Source organism: Hippichthys cyanospilos, chromosome 7 (assembly GCF_059441005.1).
Source record: "Hippichthys cyanospilos isolate Australia breed blue-spotted pipefish chromosome 7, RoL_Hcya_1.0, whole genome shotgun sequence".
Lineage (NCBI taxonomy): Eukaryota > Metazoa > Chordata > Actinopteri > Syngnathiformes > Syngnathidae > Hippichthys > Hippichthys cyanospilos.
In genome coordinates this window covers 12572002-12591858 of record NC_142375.1, presented here as the reverse complement: position 1 = coordinate 12591858, position 19857 = coordinate 12572002, and the positions used below count along the sequence as shown (strand labels likewise).

General features: G+C 40.0%; 3 protein-coding genes across 5 annotated transcripts; 2 read left to right on the top strand and 1 right to left on the bottom strand.

The window, feature by feature from the left end:
• Positions 1–124: 124 nt before the first annotated feature.
• Positions 125–5430, top strand: map9 (microtubule-associated protein 9). Of its 2 annotated transcripts, none has more exons than XM_088418546.1 (13): positions 125–440; positions 510–594; positions 876–1349; positions 1432–1601; positions 1879–1915; positions 1997–2061; positions 2157–2215; positions 2300–2441; positions 2572–2649; positions 2781–2942; positions 3493–3638; positions 4137–4272; positions 4383–5430. In XM_088418546.1, the coding sequence occupies exons 1-13, from the start codon at positions 369–371 to the stop codon at positions 4500–4502; spliced, it is 1746 nt and encodes a 581-aa protein (XP_088274672.1). In that variant the 5' UTR covers positions 125–368; the 3' UTR covers positions 4503–5430. The 2 variants fall into 2 exon arrangements, with proteins under 2 accessions (XP_088274672.1, XP_088274671.1); XM_088418545.1 differs by having other exon boundaries at positions 2154–2215.
• A 1837-nt stretch (positions 5431–7267) lies between these two features.
• Positions 7268–14499, top strand: ugdh (UDP-glucose 6-dehydrogenase). Of its 2 annotated transcripts, XM_088418964.1 has the most exons (13): positions 7268–7431; positions 8424–8585; positions 10262–10363; positions 10448–10648; positions 10720–10917; positions 11035–11182; positions 11733–11783; positions 12666–12760; positions 12824–12954; positions 13108–13247; positions 13429–13520; positions 13599–13709; positions 13988–14499. In XM_088418964.1, the coding sequence occupies exons 2-13, from the start codon at positions 8424–8426 to the stop codon at positions 14096–14098; spliced, it is 1542 nt and encodes a 513-aa protein (XP_088275090.1). In that variant the 5' UTR covers positions 7268–7431; the 3' UTR covers positions 14099–14499. The 2 variants fall into 2 exon arrangements, with proteins under 2 accessions (XP_088275090.1, XP_088275092.1); XM_088418966.1 differs by lacking the exon at positions 11733–11783.
• A 62-nt stretch (positions 14500–14561) lies between these two features.
• lias (lipoic acid synthetase) lies at positions 14562–19832 on the bottom strand. Its single transcript, XM_088418967.1, has 11 exons — positions 19715–19832; positions 19300–19478; positions 18531–18624; positions 18308–18388; positions 17888–18044; positions 17050–17107; positions 16714–16842; positions 16462–16607; positions 16309–16379; positions 16124–16235; positions 14562–15188 (listed from the first exon to the last, which is right to left on the bottom strand). The coding sequence occupies exons 1-11, from the start codon at positions 19796–19798 to the stop codon at positions 15124–15126; spliced, it is 1176 nt and encodes a 391-aa protein (XP_088275093.1). The 5' UTR covers positions 19799–19832; the 3' UTR covers positions 14562–15123.
• Positions 19833–19857: the final 25 nt, after the last annotated feature.

Genomic DNA, 19857 nt, shown 5'->3' with positions numbered 1-19857 from the left:
TAGTATGTCATTTGATCGTCATTAAGCTTATTCGTGGCATTAGGTGAATGCATGACGTCTCCGCATTTTGTGGAATTAGGAAGCGACGGAAAATGTTGCGCACGCGCAGTAAAATGCCGGAAAATGCGTCTCCCTAGGTTACGGTCAACAAAATGGCTCTCCCAACATAGCTTTTGGAGATCAACAAAAATTGCATTAAATCAAATCGAATTGCCATCCGATACTCGCAAAATTATAGTACGTACACTGATAATCGTGTGCGTGTAAATATAGATGAGTAACTCCAGACGCTATCTGGCGACTTGTTGCGGACACATCGTAGCGAGCATGCTAAATCCTAGCCAACGAGCCTGTTTATAGATTCAGACATGACGAATCAAGCATTCGACATTCTTGCCTACCCGCAAAGTCCCAAAACAACAAAAAGAACAAGGTTACAGGTAAAAGCTTTACTATTACTTAGGATTAGCTTGTATGGAAAATTGTTCACGTAGAAGCTGTTTCTGCAGGATGAACTTGAAGCTGCTGTTGCTGTCAGAGCCAGAAAAACAACATCACTTTTGTTTTCGGAAGAATTGGATGAGGATGGTGACGGTAAGGCGTATTGAATGGCATTGCCAGTTAACACGTTTGTTTTTAACCAAACACGCCCCTAACATACTCTTATTTTTTAATTGTGTTTTTTTTTTTTTTTTATTCCGTGGTTTGTGTAAAACGCTGTAGCAGATGGTAAACACATTGTAATTCTTTGAATTCCCATAGTGTTATCTTGGTCAGCAACAGTACGCTTGGAGAGTATAGGTTCTGGTATGCAACAGGGATGGAATAAAGGTAAATTATATTCATATATATTTGTTCTTTTCTGTATGCCACAGATTTTTTGGATAACCTCCTTAAACCAAGAAGAAACAGGACAGACGCATTCAAAGCCAGCAAGACTAAAAGCATAATCAACGACTTTGACTTTTCTGATGACGATGAAAAAGAAGGGACGAAAAAGGGGTATTCCTTCTTGAAATCCTTGAAAAGATTTTCCTTGGACGATGATATAATTGCATCACAGTTTGAAAACGAGACAGCAAGCAGTTGTCAGTTATCCAGTGAAGGTGAACTGGGGTCTAAAAGTGATGAAAAATTGGCCAACCATTGTGCCACAAAAGACAACTCTATTAAGTCGCTCTCATGCCAGTCCGATAATGCTCCTTTGGACTTGGCTTTGCCTCTCCATACCAGTAAATCTCCAGAGCTTATTAGGCCTGAAAGTGGAGCAGAAATGACTGGAGAGACACATTGTGAAGAACACCTCCATACTTCACTAGAGGCTAACCTCAAATGTGAGGCGGCCTCAGGTCAGTTTACACCGTTACAGAGCAAATACTTTTTGTTCAAATACACACATGCTCACTTGTTGCATGATGCATATACGTGTAGGTGTCGAGAAGGAGACTCCCACACCCAAACCAAGACAAAGGACCGTGAAGTTGAAGATCAATGCAAAAGAGAAAAATGAAACTTCTCCAACTCCCCCTGCTACCAATATATGCAACATTACTGACATCTCATCTCCTGAAAAGATCACGACACGGAGCTGCACTCCCCATGTGCGTCATTTTATGACTTCCATTTACGTATTTTAACAAAGCTATCTATTCTGCATCATCTGTGCTACTCAACTTCCTATCTTCAATTTTTACAAATAGACTGCAGAAACCATCCTATATTTTTATACTCTGTATCAAATGCTCTTTGCTAATAAGCACTGATAATCGAGTACATTAAAAGAATAACAAAGAAGTTGTCCAATGTTAGGCTAGGCAAGTATGATCACAATATTGCATGTTGAAAATATCTAATTGTCATGTGTGGCGTTTGTTTTAGTTGACAGATGGATGCCGTGCTGATTCTTGTGCTTCAAGTGAGCAGTCAAACAGCATTACCACATTTAAAATGCATTCTGTATGAAGTAACATTTTATTATTTGTATTTCTCTTGTTAGATGCCTTTAGTTTAGGAGATACCAAAGAACTAGAGAGGGCATCCTCCACATTGAAAGAGCCTAATGTAAGTTGTTATTTTACAATGTGCCTGAGGTGAGGATCTCTTGATATTCTTTCCAGATTATTAAGATTAATCTTTATTTTATATTATTTTAGCAGGAGTCAGGAGAACACTCCATTGCACACGTCACTCAAGTTTTAAGCAAGTCTGATATCAGGTCAGTAAATGTTAATCAGCCAATTGTATGCTTCTATATTTAGGAGAACATTTCAGTGTCTTATTTTTGTTGTATACCATTCAGGGCATCCAGTTCTCAGTCTCAGAGACCCAATACTTTGTTTACCAAGAAGGTGGAATCAAAATATCTGGGAACTCTGAAAATTTTGGATAGTAAAAATTGCCAATCACACGCTCTTGATTCCCTCAGGGCGGCTGTTTACCAGGTCAGTGGGAATGTGACATGCCTCATCTTCATAAAAAAAAAAAAAAAAAAATGCACTTAGTACACAATATGTTTCTATTAGTTTCAGAAGAAGCAAAAGCCTGTATACATTTTTTTTTTACTCTTCCAAGGAATGGCTCAAAAAGAAAAAGGAAAAGTCTTCTGAGAACTTAAACAAAGAGAAGATTCTGCAAGAGCAAACGAAAAAGGTGAGCAGCTGAGAAGATAAGAACCTCTCAGCACAGTGGATCATCTCTACCAGACTACGGTAAAACAAAATTGTGGTAAATGCTGTCATTTTTTACATACAGCTGAATTTGTTCATCCCCAAACAAAATAGAGAGCAGAGGAAAAAAAGAAAGATGCTGCCGCTTCATATGAGGCTTGGAAAGAAAAGAAAGACAAGATGCTCAAAGCAAAAACAAAGGAAGACAAACATAGGATGAAGAAAGAGCAAAGAGCAGTGGAAGAGGTAGAGGAAAAAAGAAAAGCAGCCGAACAGGTACAGTCGCTGTGCATTCATCTGAAAAAAAATGGTAGAATTTGACTTAATGCAGCCTGGTCAATGGACACTTTGACGATATTAATATGATATGACAATTAAATAAAAATTTAAAATGATTCAGTTTGAACGCAATGTTGAATTTCAAAATTATTTGGAGAAATTGACTCTTTGTAATACAACCATCGATGTTAATATTTTCATAAATGATTTGCATTCTCTTGCTAAGCGTTTTGTGATCATCTGATTTAGCTATGATGAGACATTGTGATTTTTCAGCGATTGATAACATAGAAGTGTGCAACAAAATGATAGCCCTTCACATTCAGCAGTACCATAGAAGTAGCTTTCAGATTGAAAAAGGTTGTTGACCCGTGCACGAGAGCACAATTTTCATTGACTGAAGACAAAGTGAATGCAGCAAATAATGGCAAGCTCCAAACTTTACACAAGTCATTGAAAGCGTTTTCAGAGCATTAAAAATAAGTAGTCAGTAAAAAAAAAAAAAAAGAAATTATTTTGGCTTGAATTCTAAGGTATGTCATGGCAGGTGTTTTTTCAATGGAAGCGTGAGCATGATGACTTACTCAAAGAAAAGTGCCGAAAGCGGAGAGAGACGGAGAAGAAACTCGCACTGAAGAAACAGAAGGAAGATGAAGAAAGAAAGAGAGACAGCAAATCAGCTTTTTCTAACTGGTAAGTTCAAAACAATGCCCTTGGGAAATATCACTTCAAGTGTCAATGCAACATCATTCACTTTCAATCATAGGGATGGGACGAAACACCTTTCCAAAATAAGAGAATACATCCTGTATTTCTCCTGTATGGCTGCATCTATTGAGTGCTTTGGAATTTGGATCAATTTAAATGTACTTTTTATGTTTTTTTTCTTGGTGAAAAAGACCAAATGACACATTTCCACTTAATAATAAATGACTAACTTTTAGGGAGTGTCTTATTTTATTCCGCCAGATGGAAATATTTTTTGTTTTTTCTTGGTGAAAAACTAATATAACAAATATGACCAAATGACACATTTCCACTTAATAATAAATGACTAACTTTTAGGGAGTGTCTTACTTTATTCAGCCAGAAGAAAATAGATCTCACGATGTGCAGGGATGAGAAATCGAGGTGTTCCAAACTCACGAGATCTCATCCCATCCCTGGTTAACCATGCGACCATTTTCCAAGGTGTGAAAAGAAAACGGATGCCCTGTACAAAAAAGTCTCGACAGAACGCCAGGAGAGCAAGAATAAAGAAGAGGAGCATCGATATCTCCAAGAGGAGAAGGATAAAATGGCAATAGAGATGTATGAGCAGTGGCTGGTAAGTACGTTTTCTTCAGATCAACTCACTTGCATCACTTTTTTCATTTTAACAGAACTGTGCGATTGTCTGGGAGCACTTTGAAGGATTGCTTTTCTTTTTGAAAACAGGCAAAGAAAGATCTGCAGCAAAGGCGACAGAGAGAAGAGAGGCGTATCCAAGTGATACTGCGAGACAGTCCACCTCCACCATGGAGTCCCCCCAATAAGACCATTCAATTTAGAAAATAGCATTTGAAATATCATGCATGTTCTTCATGACTTTCATGTTGACACAAAATAGAAAGTAAGAGTAGCATTAGGGTATTATTAGCATTAGAGTAGCATTTTATAAATGTTTTGCTGTTTTTAGCTTTTTTTATATCCGTTTAAAAAAAAGTGTTGGTTTTATAGTTAGCATGTTTTTCGTGTTTGTTTATTGTCTTTACCAAAGTGTAAAAAAATGTTCCCAAACTATAATATCTCAGGTTAGGACAGCAGGGTATTGATATGAAAATTGTATTTTTAGGACCTGTTTTTGATTTTAGAATGAGCTATTTGGCTTTCCTTACAAATGACTTTGTGAATGCTAATTTCTGAGCCATCTACTTTGTGTGATGCAGCATGTTTGAAATGTGATAAAACTATCTTGCATAACTCTAAAATTCTACACAACTGTGCAGTGTCAACCAATTACCAATTTAGAATACTGGCTCCAACTTCAGCTTGTAACGAATCTTTCCAGCGTCGAAGGCATCAGTCCCATCTGAATAAAAGCAGCCCCAGACCATGTTGCTGCCACCACCATGCTTCACCCTATCAATGTAATGAGTTTAAATGACATCAACTTATTCTGAACACAGCTGCGTTCAGTTCTAACAGGGTGTGCACACTTGCGGAAGCATATTATAATTATTTTACTTACCCTTTTTAAAAGATACTGTAGGTCACGATTTAACTACAGTCCTTGAGGGCCGCAATCCTGCATGTTTTCGATTCTTCTCTCAACACCTGATTGAAATGATTAGCTCATGAGCAAGCTCTGCAGGATCTTGACAATGGTCTCAATCATTTGAATCAGGTATGTGCAGGATTGCAGCCCTCAAGTACTGGAGTTTGAGATCTATGTTTTAAATTGAGTTGTCGGTCAATAAAGTTTACGTTCATTTGAGAAAAAAGGTTTTGGTATGTCTCAAGGTCTCTTGCTTTTGTTTTGTTTTTTCGTTTTTCGATTCCTAACATAATTTGAACCGGTTTACTGTAATGTCATGAACAGTGTTGGAAGTAATGCATTATAAAAGTTATAACTGTAATGCATTACTTTTTACTGTAACATGGTAATGTAATACTGTATATTACACACACAAAAAATAGACTAATCTTGTACTCATTACAAATGAGAATAAAGTAAGGCATTTTTAGCCTGAAAGTGGTGTTTAGTAAGTAAAATTACTATGAAATGACAGTAACAAGTAAGCTAGTCTCATAACTTCAACTCCAAAGAATGGCAGTGGAGGGTGTTGACACTTTGGATTTGACCTAACAACTTCTAAACCAGTGGTTCTCAAATAGGGGTATGCATACCCCTGGAGGTACATGACATTTTCAAATGTAGTATTCATGCATTCAGTTGCCTAATCTTGTTTTTTACCCTGAAAAAGTCTCCCAATATCAAAATGGGCAATCATTATATGCCACCTCGCAATACCTTTCATTCATTTAAAAAGTAAGTTAATGCTTTGGAGATCAGAACTTTCTGATCTATTCAGAAATATATAATAAAATGTGTAACTCAAATAAAAAATACTTAAGATTTGTGGATATAAAAAATGGTCAACATGATGTGTTGCAGTTTTTTCTTTCTTAACTTCTTTTAACATTAATGTTCCATGCTGTTGGCAGGATGCCAGGAGGGCGAATCTGGTTATTTTGGTGTCATATTTCCGATTTGTAACGAATGAAATTGGGAGTAATTGTTACTTTTAATTTGTTACAGTCCAAACACACAGAAATCACAACTTAATAAAATAAGCAGGGTGGGTCAAAAAGTCTGGCTATCGACGCAGTAGGACAGTCATCAGAGACCATTTCGACACACTGGGCGAGGCACAGAATAAAATGTCTTTGTGGTAATGTGATGGGGGAAGTGGAATACTTGAATTAATACAGAAGGGAGGAGAGCACAATTAAAACCATGCATGAAACAAGATGAAGTAAATGGAGAGTGGAACGTGACGCGTGTGACAATATCACAAAACAGCAAACGCGTATTAAATCGACCTAAAATAACACGATTACACCTTATTTTATATCCGATAACTCGGCGTGACGTCATCGACCAGTCGCCATTTCAGTGTCGGGTAAAATGCAGTCAACTGTGAATAGAGTTGTCATGAATTGTGAAATGTTTGCGCTTTAATTTCTTCCTGTGTTGACCCGGAGTTTTCCCTTTGCTTTGAGCATGCATTGTGTGGCTTCACTAACTACTCATCTACGAAGAGGAAAACGTTTATATCATTAAACTTATTACCACAAATGCAGATACACTAATCAAAAAACATTTTTTCTGCCTTTGCCAATTAGATCGAACAATACAATAAAACTATCAAATATTATAATAATTTGAAACCCATAAAACACGCGATTTATGTGCTCCTTTTTAATATGTTTGTTTAATATAATTTTGTGTTGCACTGTACTATCTGATTGTATCCCCCAGGCGGTTGTTGTAATACGTACTGTACTGCTTTGTATCAGTGATAAAGGGTTGAAAAAAATGAGACAATTGCGTCCTAAAGCCTTTATAAAGTAAAGGACTCCGTAGCAGAATCAGTAGCAGGAGCAGTCGCCTGTCAAGAAGCTGCAAAGCGTTATAAACATAGTTGACAGTCGTGATAGTTGTTCATACAACATGAGGGGTACTCGAAATTGCATTTTCAGCTCGTTTATTACAACATTATCAATTCTCCGCACAAGCAAGCACTAAATTAAACCTTAAACAGTTATCCAGGCTAAATTGACTTCCTCTCGAAATGATGGTGATTTTATGCTGAAAATCTACAAACAGGAAGCGCCTCCGTGCGTCATATTACGTCACTTGGAATTTGTTACTCGCTGACAGAGCCGCCTCTCTTCAGTGAAGAGATTGAAGCGGTCGTTTCGATATCGAAGCAATTGGAAGGTAAATTTACTCGCCGAGTGTAACAAACTACTTGTTTTTTAATGAATGGGTTTTGTGTAGGTGAAACGCCGTCTTGGCGACACGCGTGTCTTGGCGTCACATTGTAGAAGAGTAGCTAAAGAATTTCTTGAAGTTGGGTGTCTTGTTGGTTGAAGTAATAATACGAGTTAATCCGAACCGTCCCGGGTGAGGTGCCGCTTTTCTGTGGTGGTTCCACGCTTTGTAGCTAAGGATCCCTCAAAGGTGCTTTATGTGGGTGCGCGATGTGGCTAAAGAGGAATGAAAGGCTCTTTATCTGAACTGGCTGGATATCAAGGTCCGACTGGCACTCATGGTGAGATTTATGAATAAGCACAAAATCTCAAACCTTAACATTTACGTTTCACACGGGTCAATTAAATTTTAAGAGACTGGCAAACACTAAGCAGAACAAATCGCGAACCCAGTCAAGTCATCCCAAGTCGAAAGTCAAGTCATACAAGCTTGCTCAGTCGTATTGTCATGTCAAGAGTTTTTATTGTCATATACATTGCAATACTAAACAATGAAATTCGTATTCTGTTCACTTCCCCGAACATCTCGTTACACCGTTTATGGGGAAAACAAATCAAGTGGGGTAAAAATAGCGCAACAAGGGTGACATTATCTACATCTCCTCAAAACTGATAAAAAGGCATTAAGAAACTGATCAGGGGCCCTGTCGAGAGGCCGAGAGCGTATGTGTGACAACCTCCTGCCTTCTTCATCTATTTGGGAATATTATACTGTAGTCTCTTCAAATCAAATACTGTATGAGCAAAAGTATTACAAAAAAAAAAATCTCTCTCCCGGTGACTCTTCTCAAAATGTTAACCCCCATATTTTCTAAATGATCTTGTTACAATAAAGACATAGATTTGATGAATGTTTTTTTCTGTCTCAGTGGTTTAAATCTATTATATTCATATTTGATTGATAGGTTTACTATTTTCACTGCCCATTTTCCTCCCCAGATGTTCCACATAAAGAGGATCTGTTGCATTGGTGCCGGTTACGTGGGGGGCCCAACATGCAGTGTGATTGCCCAAATGTGTCCAGAGATCACAGTGACTGTTGTTGATGTCAACGAGTCCCGAATCAAAGCCTGGAACTCTGACACACTTCCCATTTATGAGGTATGATGTCAACTTCATTTCTTTTTGAAGGGCCACTTCCAAAGTTGAAGACAATCCTTTTTACTTGTCAGTCGCGTGGCATCTAAGTTAATGCAAAAATGATTTGGTACTTACGGACGAGTTACATTCCGGGCACCTGTTTGTTGGCTGTTTGTTGAATTTGTTCGTTAATTGTTAGTAATAAATATTACTTGAAAAAAAAAATGTCAATCAGAAAAAAATACCTTGTTTTAGGTTTAGTACATTGAGAGCTGGTTTGGCAGGGGAAGATTATCATGTTGTCACTATACCATGCTTCCAGGAGGAACTTCAAAATGAAAGCATGCCTAAATAAAAGCTTGCCAAGGCTGTTTGTGTCATACACTTCTTATTGTGGTACAGTTTATATTGAAGCAATGACTGGTCTCAGAATATTTCCTGCTTAATTAAAATGGAGAGGATTGACATGCAGTACATTCTCCCCATGTATTGTACTGTATTTCATAGCACTTCTGGCCCATCCCGATCAATGTGTCAATCCTGCCTGGGTCAGTTTTGTTTCAACTTTGTTTAGCAATATCACTGCAAAAGAGCTGAACTTTATTAGCACCCCTGCACTACACTATCAGCGGGGAAAAGACACACTAGGTGGACGATTTGTTCACGATGGCAGCGCTGGCGTCAAAGAACATGTGCTGAATACAAAATCTGATTTATATGCAACTCGTATCGCCGAATGTTTGCATGTACATTAGAGGAGTGTCTGTACGATCAAACATCACTCCTACACGACATAAAAAAATAAGGCAAAGGACCATTGCAGCTGCATGGCTGTTAACCAGTGATGTTATGCTTGAAGCAGACAAGTTTAGTCTTTGCGGCAGAAGAATCACAATATGTTTTTTCAACGTCCCGCTCTATCTGGTGGATAATCCACTAATTGCGGAAACCGGGCATTGTTACGTCCCATGCGTGTCTGTTTTGATCGTTGACGTTTCACTCCGTGGGTGGGGCTAGGGTCGGTCAATTTGACACTGTCAAACTCACAATGCTAGTCTTTTGGTGCTCGCAACAAACATACTCCCCGTCATATTGTTCTATTGTTTAATAAAACTCTTGCTTCAGGTCCCACACAAGTAACCTCCAAAAATTGCTCCTTCAAATTGGAAAGTTGCTTCACAGTCACTGTTGAAGAAAAAACCTCAAAGAAATAAAACATTTCAAGGCTTGGGTGTTGTTCATTTAAATAATTTTATGACCAATATTGTGAAGTTGATAATGTACTGAGCAGCCAGGTGTTTTTCTGTGGTAATCACATGATAGAATGAATTGGATCAAAGGTGTGGAATCAAGAGCATTACAATATCACCCACTTACTGAGGTTTGTATTGTTACTCATCACCCAGATAAGTGGCATGCACCTCACCTACAGATAAGGAGCGGCTACATGCTTTATTGCCCTGCCCGATTTGAAAGGTTTCAGCTCATTGTGAGTCGGGTGTGGTCAGAAATGTTGGGATAGACGGATTTTGAGAGTTGAGTAATTCTCAACATTCAACCATTTCTGACCAGAGTGTTTCAACACTGAGGGGGAAAAACACTTCCAGATGGCTCATTGTTGCGATTACATCATAATGATGAGGGTGGTGTTGTGACGCCCCATTCGCTTCAACAATCTCTTGTTTCTCTCCTCACAGCCTGGCCTTAAAGACGTGGTCGAATCATGCAGAGGGAGGAACTTATTTTTCTCCACAGATATTGACTCCGCCATCAGGGACGCTGACCTTGTTTTTATATCTGTGAGTTTTCCGGTCACACCCCCGCGAACACACAGTTCTCAGCTTCTTCATGGCGTTTCAAACTAAAAAAGAGCACCAATATAGGTGAACACCCCCACCAAGACCTACGGAATGGGCAAGGGCCGTGCCGCAGACCTCAAGTTCATCGAAGCGTGCGCTCGAAGGATTGTGGAGGTGTCCGATGGTTACAAGATTGTAACGGAGAAAAGCACCGTCCCTGTGCGCGCTGCTGAGAGTATTCGAAGGATCTTCGACGCCAACACCAAGCCCAACCTTAACCTACACGTGTGTGTTATCAGTATTGAAAGACGTCGAATACAGTAGTCTTCCATGTTCACGTGGTACCTCTGCTTCAGGTGCTGTCCAACCCGGAGTTCCTTGCAGAGGGGACGGCGGTGAGGGATCTGAAGGAGCCCGACCGCGTCCTGATTGGCGGAGATGAGACGGCAGAGGGTCAAAGGGCAATCAGGGCCCTATGTGAAGTGTATGAACATTGGGTGCCCAAGGCCAGAATCATTACCACCAACACGTGGTCGTCAGAGCTGTCCAAATTGGTGAGGCAAATAATATGATGATAGTTTGATACATGCTGCTTGAATCAGAATAAGAGCTGCTAGTTTTGTTTTTTTTTTGCTGTTTTGTTTCACCTTCAAATAATCTGGTGCATGCAGGCGGCCAACGCATTCCTTGCGCAGCGAATCAGCAGCATCAATAGCATCAGCGCGTTATGCGAGGCCACCGGGGCCGATGTGGAGGAGGTCGCCAAGGCCATTGGCATGGACCAGAGAATAGGAAGCAAGTTTCTCAAAGCCAGCGTGGGTAAGGGACGGTTCCATGAACTTTTTAAAACATGAAGTATACGGCTTAAAATCCTGTTGTTAGTTTGATTTGGAACCATCACTGAGGATGATGAACAGATAGAAAATCAAGTGTGTTTTTAATTCCGCTCCTTGACAAAATAATCAAAATATTAATCAATTATTAAAAGAGTCATCAGTTGCAGCTAGTTTTGTAAAAACGAGAGCATGCACCACATACATGCGGTGCATGAGGGCTCTGCGCCAGAAGGGGCACAAATGACTTTAGTTGTATAAAGTATTTAACATGTCTGTGTTTCTTGTGTCTATTATGAGACATTACATTTGAAAAATCTTAAGAGACAAAATTACCCAGAAAATCTATTCATATTTGAGATTGATTACAAATTTAAAGGGATCCTAACGCCTTTTCCACCACTGTGTCTTAGTTTGGGGATGTCCAGATTTGTGTGCAAGAATAGTATCTTTCAAAATTATTTTTTAAATGCAAATATCTCGTTGTGTGTAGTTTGAGTCATATTTATGAAACAAAGACAACATTTTTCGTTTAGGTTTGAGGATAGCAGACAGACAGAAAAAAACAGGACAGGAGAAGGCAACAGGTTGGTAATGTTCAGTGGAAGTGTAGGAACAGCCACTTGATACATATAGTATTTATCTAAAGCTATTGCTTGTTTGACAATACAGTGTCCCCTCGTCACATCACACTTCGTCTGTCGTGCTCTCGTTGCTTCGTGTATTTTGTCCTTTTAAAAAAAAAAAAAAAAGCTACATTGTGGAAAGGCACGCCACGAAGGTTTTCTTGCTTTGAAAAGAGGGATGAGTCATCTCCAGAGCCTGCGTGAGTTCTCTCCGTGCACTCCGGCATCCTCCCGCACTCCAAAAAGATGCACGGCAGGTGTATTGGACACTCTAAATCAAAAGTCTGAAACTCCAGTCCTCGAGGGCCGCAATCCTGCATGTTTTCGACGTTTCAGTCATAAACACGTCAGATTCTAATTATTAGCTCATCAGCAAGCTCTGCCGGAGCTCGAAAATGATCGGAATCATTTGAATAAGGTGTGTTTAAGAGAGCAGCATCGGAAACATGCAGGTTTGTGGCCCTCGCGGAGTTCGAGACCTATGCTCTAAATTGTCCTTAGGTTTCCCAACCAGTTCAGAGTGTCCACTGCCTGTCAACTGGCATAAACACCAGCAAGCCTGCGACCCTTGTGAGGATAAGCAACTCTAGAAAATAGTTGTCCTGAAATGTAAAGAGGGGAAAAATTGACTTACCACCTCCAAGGTTTAGTGCAATCTATTCTGGGATCCGTCCAGAGATTTAAAAAGGAAAAAAAATACTTACCACCTCTACTGCAATCTATCATGGGATCTGTGATGCTGGTAAATTTGTCAAATTTGGAAACAAAATGGAAGAAATGTAACAAATCAGATTGTCCCTTGCTCTAATTGTTGCCTTTAATACTTGTTGTATCTGCTTTAAGGTTTTGGTGGAAGCTGTTTCCAAAAGGATGTGCTCAATCTGGTGTATCTATGCGAGGCCCTCAATCTGCCTGAGGTGGCCAACTACTGGCAACAGGTGAGGACAGCAACGTTTCTCATTGCGTACTGTAGATACATATCTTATTCTTAATCCCCGCAGGTGATAGATATAAATGAGTACCAAAGGCGGCGGTTTGCGTGCAGGATCATCGACTGCCTCTTCAACACGGTGACAGGAAAAAAAATTGCCCTGCTCGGCTTCTCTTTCAAAAAAGACACTGGCGACACAAGGTCCATTCCTTACCTGATCTCTCGTAAACCTTCACACGTTAATCATAAACCTGGTTTTGTTTTCCAACCTGAACATATTCTAACTTAGTCATTACGAGGCCCATGCTCACACTTTTCTTGTTTACTTCCTGTTGTGTGTATGTGTAACCTCAGAGAGTCTTCCAGTATCTACATCTCCAAATACCTGATGGATGAAGGGGCCAAACTTTTCATATATGACCCCAAGGTTCTTAAAGAGCAAATTGTTCAGGACCTTCGTCAGCCCAGCATCTCGGAGGACAAGCCAGAGAGAGGTAGACTGTTATGTGTGATACATCTTCTAAACTGCTTTGCATAATGGATTTATTTTTTTCCTTCAATTGTAACAGGGACGCAATTGTATCAAAGCTTGGGGGAATGTGTTGGGTTTTTAGTAGTATACGCAAATACCTTGGAAGCTAAGTGGAAAATGCTGACTCAGTGTGTTGACTTAAGTTTCAGAGCTGGTGACAGTGACCAGTAACCCTTACGAGGCTTGCCAGAGTGCACACGCGTTAGTCATCTGTACCGAGTGGGACATGTTTAAGGTCATTTTTCACATTTTTTATTTGCTGCCTATAATTTAAGAAAAAAATGGTTTAGTCACACCCCCCATGTCACCACAGGAGCTGGACTATGAGAAGATTTACAAAAAGATGCTGAAGCCAGCCTTTATATTTGATGGTCGCAGAGTGCTGGACCACCTTCACGCACACCTCCAGGACATCGGCTTCCAGGTGACAAACAAAGCTGGCCGCAGATGCTTTTGATTTTTATGGAACAGTGCAAATGCAGAACATGATATATTGCAAGTAAAATAGTGTGATTCCAAACTTTTCCCCATCTTAAAATCACTATCAAACTCATAAAACACTATACCTGCTTGTTTTGCTGATGTTTTTGTGTGGAATTCGAGGCGTACTGTACAGTGTGTCCAGTTTGGGTTTCTGAACATGCTGGTCTCAAAAATGTGAGGCACCCCTAACTTAACTTTTTTTTCTCTCTCTTTCGGCAGATTGAGACCATCGGGAAAAAAGTGGTAGCAGCACGAATCCCCTACACCCCTGCTGCTGTTTGTCCCCGTATCAGTGCCAGTGAGCCTCCTGCCAAAAAAGGCAAAATCTAAAACTTGGCATGCAACACATTCCTCCCTCACCCTTTTAATTGGACAAATCCTGCCTTATAATCAAAAGCAAGCCGGAACAGCCAATGTGACTTATGACTCTACCATGATGGGCTAACTCGTTCAATTTTCAGTCTCAAATTTTCATGTAATCACATTATGGTTGAGCCCTTTCAACACATGCAAAGGTTCATTGAATACACTAGTATTTATCAAGCAATTTTACATGTTGTCCAGCATGTCTTGAAAAGTGTACTTTTTGCAGTCATTCCAACTGTTTTAAATACAAGTTGTTTTTTTTAAATACAATTGGTTTTTTTTGTTTTGTTTTTTAATATATAAATCAATGCTGTACGTATTTACTTTGACTGAAAGGGCAATGCAATAAAATCTAACAAATCTTGGTTGACATTCCCAAGAGATGGAAAAAAATCCTCCAAAGGTCTTAAAAACATGTCTTCGACAGTTTAGGGTTAAAAAGTTTAATTTATCCAAAAACTGCGTTTAAGGTACAAAGTTGTATACATGTGAAATAGACACTTGGGTACAAATGATATATTTTGAATCCAAGCATTGGTTTATTTATGCGTTAAATTCATGAGAACCCCATCGAGATTCAAAGTGCTCTGCCACATTTTAAAGTCTGGGGCCATTGGATGGTGTGAACAGGATGTGACCCCCCCCCCCCCTCTTTATTATGTGAACTTTGCATTATGACTAAATTGCTAAAATGACTTTCATTTCACAGCTGTATACTATCAGTTTTGCCCTCTAAGTCATTGAGATCGCTTGAATTTCAAGGTGTGCTCAAACCTTTGATTGTTACTGTAAATATTTCATAAGACTGTAATTTTGAAAATTTCTCACGTTAAGTGTCAAATGGACAGCATGACTGCACAATCCACGTGATTATGTAACCATGGTGTGTTTATGCTTTTCTCATAATGTTCTCTTGTGCAATATGCTGCAGCTTGAATTACTGCGTGATGGCACCAGTGTAAAGTTGCATTTACAGAGAGCAGCGTTGTTCACGATTCAATCTGCATAGCTGCTGCTTTTTTCTTCTTCAGCAAATTCTTCAGGAAGAACTCTCCTGCAGGGAGTGGAGATAAACTAATTAAATCCTCAGAGTGGGCAAATTTTATTTTCAAAAACACAGTTGGACCAGGTTCCTCATATATGTGGTATGTACTATGTTTAATGCTATAGGAAATAATTTATTTTCCAGCGCTGTGAAAAAAAGTCATTAAGATCTAAAATCGATGCATTGATTTTTTTTTTTACTTTAATCTTACCTAAAAATTTGACTCATCTTTTTCTAGATCAATTGTGCTATTGTGGCAGATCAAACGATTGATATACAACAAGAAAAGGTCACAGTCTATCCTGTCCATCACAGAATTGCTCAAACGCAAAAGGGGTTCTCGAGTTGGGTAAAGCGCTTTGCTATGGCTCTTACTGTTAGCTGCAGCTGATGTTTTGTATTGATGCGGCAAGCTAAACTGGCGCTGCTGGTTTAATCAAAGTTGCCATCGGGGTCCCCCCCTCCTTTTTTTTTTTTAAACAGTATGTGCATATCCTGATTCTGCTCCACTTGTTGATGATTGCAGTAAGGATTGGACTCTGTCCCAGCTGATATTGGATGAGAGGTCAAGTTTGTGATGAACACTATACCCTTACTCTTTACAAGTGATGCTTTTATATGTCATCCCATGCCAAAAGAAGGGCAACTGCAATGTTTGTTCACTACCTAAAGCTTTTGATCACGAAATGATGAAAGTATAATATTGATTCACAATTCCCTCGACATATGAGAGCTGTTGACAAACTAAAATGCCAGGTGAGGACTATCAATGGTGGGATTTTGATCAAGGATACAGTTCATCTTCAAATGAATCCATTACACAGGTGTGATTTGCTAAACAGTATTAATCATGAACCCATTAAGAGTGTGACTCAAATGACAAAAATATGGCATGACAAATTGGCCTCCATGAGTTATATGGCTATCCATGCCTCGGTTCTCACCTGCTTTGTAGGAGGATCGAACCAACGGCCCACTGGCAGTGTAGACAAAGCCCATGTCATTCCCAACTTTCTCCCAGTGCGCAAATTTCTCTGGAGTGATATATTCATCTACCTAGGCTCACACACAAATTGCCATTGCTGATTTGAATTCAAAAGAGACTTGAATGACTCTGGCTGGCACTTACCTTAAGATGCCGTTTTGTGGGTTGCATGTACTGTCCAAGTGTCAGACAATCCACTGCAGCCTCACGCAGCTCTGTAACACACACACACAAAAAAAAAGGGGCACAAACTTAGATCACGTTGTTCCAAATGATGCACATTCGTAGTGCACATACCAGCCAGTGTGTTGTGAATTTGTTGGTCAGTCTCTCCCAATCCCAGCATGATGGATGTCTTGGTAAGTAAAGCAGGATTGGCCTTTTTGGCGTGCTTCAGAACGCTCAGAGACTGGTCAAAGTTGGCTCTAGGATCTCGGACGTGCCTAGAGTTAAAATGTAAACGGCGTCCGAGCAGGCATTTTCAACGTGAGCCATCGAAAATAAACATTAGCATGAAAGTGCACCATCAAGGCCACCCCGCTGCGGTACCTTTGAAGCTCACGGACTGTCTCCACGTTGTGTGCGTACACATCCAGACCTGACAGGGCGATTTTCTCCACAGATGCCAGGTCACCCCGAAAATCGGGTGTCAGACATTCAACCAGGATCTGAGGGTTCCTAAAAGAGGGTAGCATACATTATTTTCAAGTGAGTCACTATAACACAATTTAGAATATGCTCTTAATTTGAAATGAAAACATACTGTACCTGCAATAAAAAAAAAATGTGGCTCTTGGGCGTTACCTTGTGCTGGGCACCATATTGGTAACCTTTGTTATACATTGTGAAGATTGAGAGATCTGAAGCCTAAACCAATCTGTTTACCTTTCCTTCAGGTGAGAAACAGTCTTGGCAAAATGTTCCGCCCCTCCATCTGCAATATCTACCAAAAATACAGAGCAGATTTGCACACTGGAGAGACCATTGAAGTACTCTAATTACAAAAGCGGCAAATAACACGGGAAGTGCACTTCCTGTGTCATTTGTTATGCTGAATCCGGCTTGTGTTCTAACTTCGGGTTACAAAAAGATTATAAACTAGGACTATTTCCCTATCTTTAACTCTTGTTGTAACGTTCACGTGATTTTTTTTCCACCTTTTTAAAGCCTATTTGCACAAGTGGGTCGATATCCAGATCCGCTCTCCTCAAGCCTTAACTCACAATATCGAAGAATCATCATTGCCTTCAAGTTGAAGGTTATCGACCTCACAATGGAAACGGCATTAATGGAATCAACCAGCAGAATTCCAAAAGTGGAGATGATGAATTAGTTGTGGCACTACAAGTGTTTATGCTTCTGTATGTTTATTTTCTCCAGTCTGTAAGATTGGCAGATATTGTTTTCAGTTAATGTTCACCTGATGAAAAAAGTTCATTTTTCAAGTAAGTGCTGCTTATATACCAGTATGTGCACGCAATAGATTGATACAATCCAATGCGCTAATCAATTGAAAAATGATCATCAAATTGCAAAATGTTCTTTTTATTCTTGCTGCATTTAATACGATGAATGTGGTAAACCTATTTTCCCTGACTCTCCCGCCAACTACTTTGCTGACTGATTGTTTGTATGGCGTGCGAAATTATGGGATTTTATTTTGCTCACAGACAACAAAACTTGAATCCCTTGTACTTCTAAAAAATTTAGAAGGCCATCTTACCATCTCTGTCTACAGATGTGAGCACCACATAGTCTAGCCCCCATACAGCAATAGCCTTTGCGGTGTTGTAGGGCTCTTCGGGGTCAAGTGGAGGAGGTAGGCGAGCAGTCTTGACAGAACAAAAGCGGCATCCACGGGTGCATGTGTCTCCCATCAGCTAGCAATGAGAAGCATGAACAGAAAATTACATAACACATCAAAATGGTCCTGAAATTGCAAATATTTTACCCCAACCTGCTAAGGTCCATACTCAGAACACTTCAAATCATAACTCCACATATGCACTGACAAAAGATATTGAAAAGAAGACTAAGCTGTTACTGGCTTCTGATTGGCTAAATAGTACATGACAATGAGCGAATTGTATTTTTTTAGTGTACATCCATTTTGTTTAGAGGTAAGATATATGCTTTGACTGACCATGATGGTGGCTGTGGCTGTCGAGTACTCTCCCCCTCCCCAGCATTCACCAATGTTAGGACATCTGGCTTCCTCGCATACCTGATGGAACACACCGATTCATGCTTTGAACTTTTACTAATTCAGTAGTGACAGCTTCATGTAAAGACAGACAAGACAGACAAGTTGTGTTCTTGTTCAATAGGTTTGCAAGTTAAAGATGGTTAGACTTAGTGTAGCGTACAGTGTGAAGGTTGAGGTTTCTCAGAGAGTTCTTCAGTCTGTTGTAGTTCTTCCCAATAGGGATTTCTGTCTTCAGCCAAGGAGGCAGCCGAAGCCTGCAAAAAAGTAACTTTTATGGCACTGAGACCCCCCCCCCCCCTTTTTTTTTTGACAAGTATACCAAATAACACCACAAACTCTCAGTGGGGTCAAAATTGTGAACACTGATTAATTACAATAGCTTCTGCCCTTTTGTTAAATAATAAGACAAGGCTTTTGCCAGTCTGGACATCCCTGTGTGACTGCATTACCTGATCTATTATTGTAGTTTTGGCACTAATTTTATTTGATCACTGTTCCACACAGTAACATACAAGATTTCAAGGACTCTGTGCATAATTTTCACAATGACAAACAGTGTGTTTGTCTTCTGACTGAAAATGTTGCAGGTTCAATCATCGACTCTGGTGGCCGTTTCGAAGTGTCCTTGAGTAAGACATTGAACCCGAGCTTGCTCCCAGTGGAGGTGAGAGCAACCTGCGTGTCAGCAATCTTCATTTGGAATCTGAACTGGTGAATCGAGCCGCTGCAAAACACTTAAAGCATAACTCCACTCCATTCCTCTCGACATTTGTTGCTGTATCATAATTACTACACTACGGGTCAGTTTAACTTGTGTGATGTCTCTTGCATCACCTGACTGCACACGTGTCGTTGTATAATTCATTATTATTGCACTGTTGGTCTTGCTAGTACAGCCGCAATATCAACTGTGTGAGGCATATACTCACCTCTCTCCTTTTTGCCTCTTTAAGTTGCCTCTGTACTCTGCCCAGTTACTCTTTTCGGACAGTTCCCCTGAAATGAAGTCCTGCAGCGTGGGGCCGTCATGATCGCTTAGTTGCACTTTAGTCCCGTCAGCCAGATTCGGGGTGGACTTAGCCGCCGATGATATGCCGTTCGTGTAGCCCTACAGAAGATTAAGGTATGAATATTCGACATTACCGAAACCAGGTGCTTGCGATGCACGCTGTCGAGATGATCACCACCACAACGAATGACTTGATGTAAACATTGCCCTTGGTACTCTGACCGTTATGAAAACAGTAGATCAGGAACCAAGCTTACACCAATGGAACGATCAGACGCGCGACAAGAATCCCTTCAAACCAAATTATCAGCACAATATTAGAATGCAATACTGACGTGAGAGATACTTGTCGATCCGAGCCATGGTCGATGAGCGGAGAAACGTCCGACGACAACGCAGCTTTGCTTGAGTAACGCCATGACACTGGCTAGATCCAGGCCGAATGCATATTGACGAGCGATTGTTGTGGTCTTGTGTT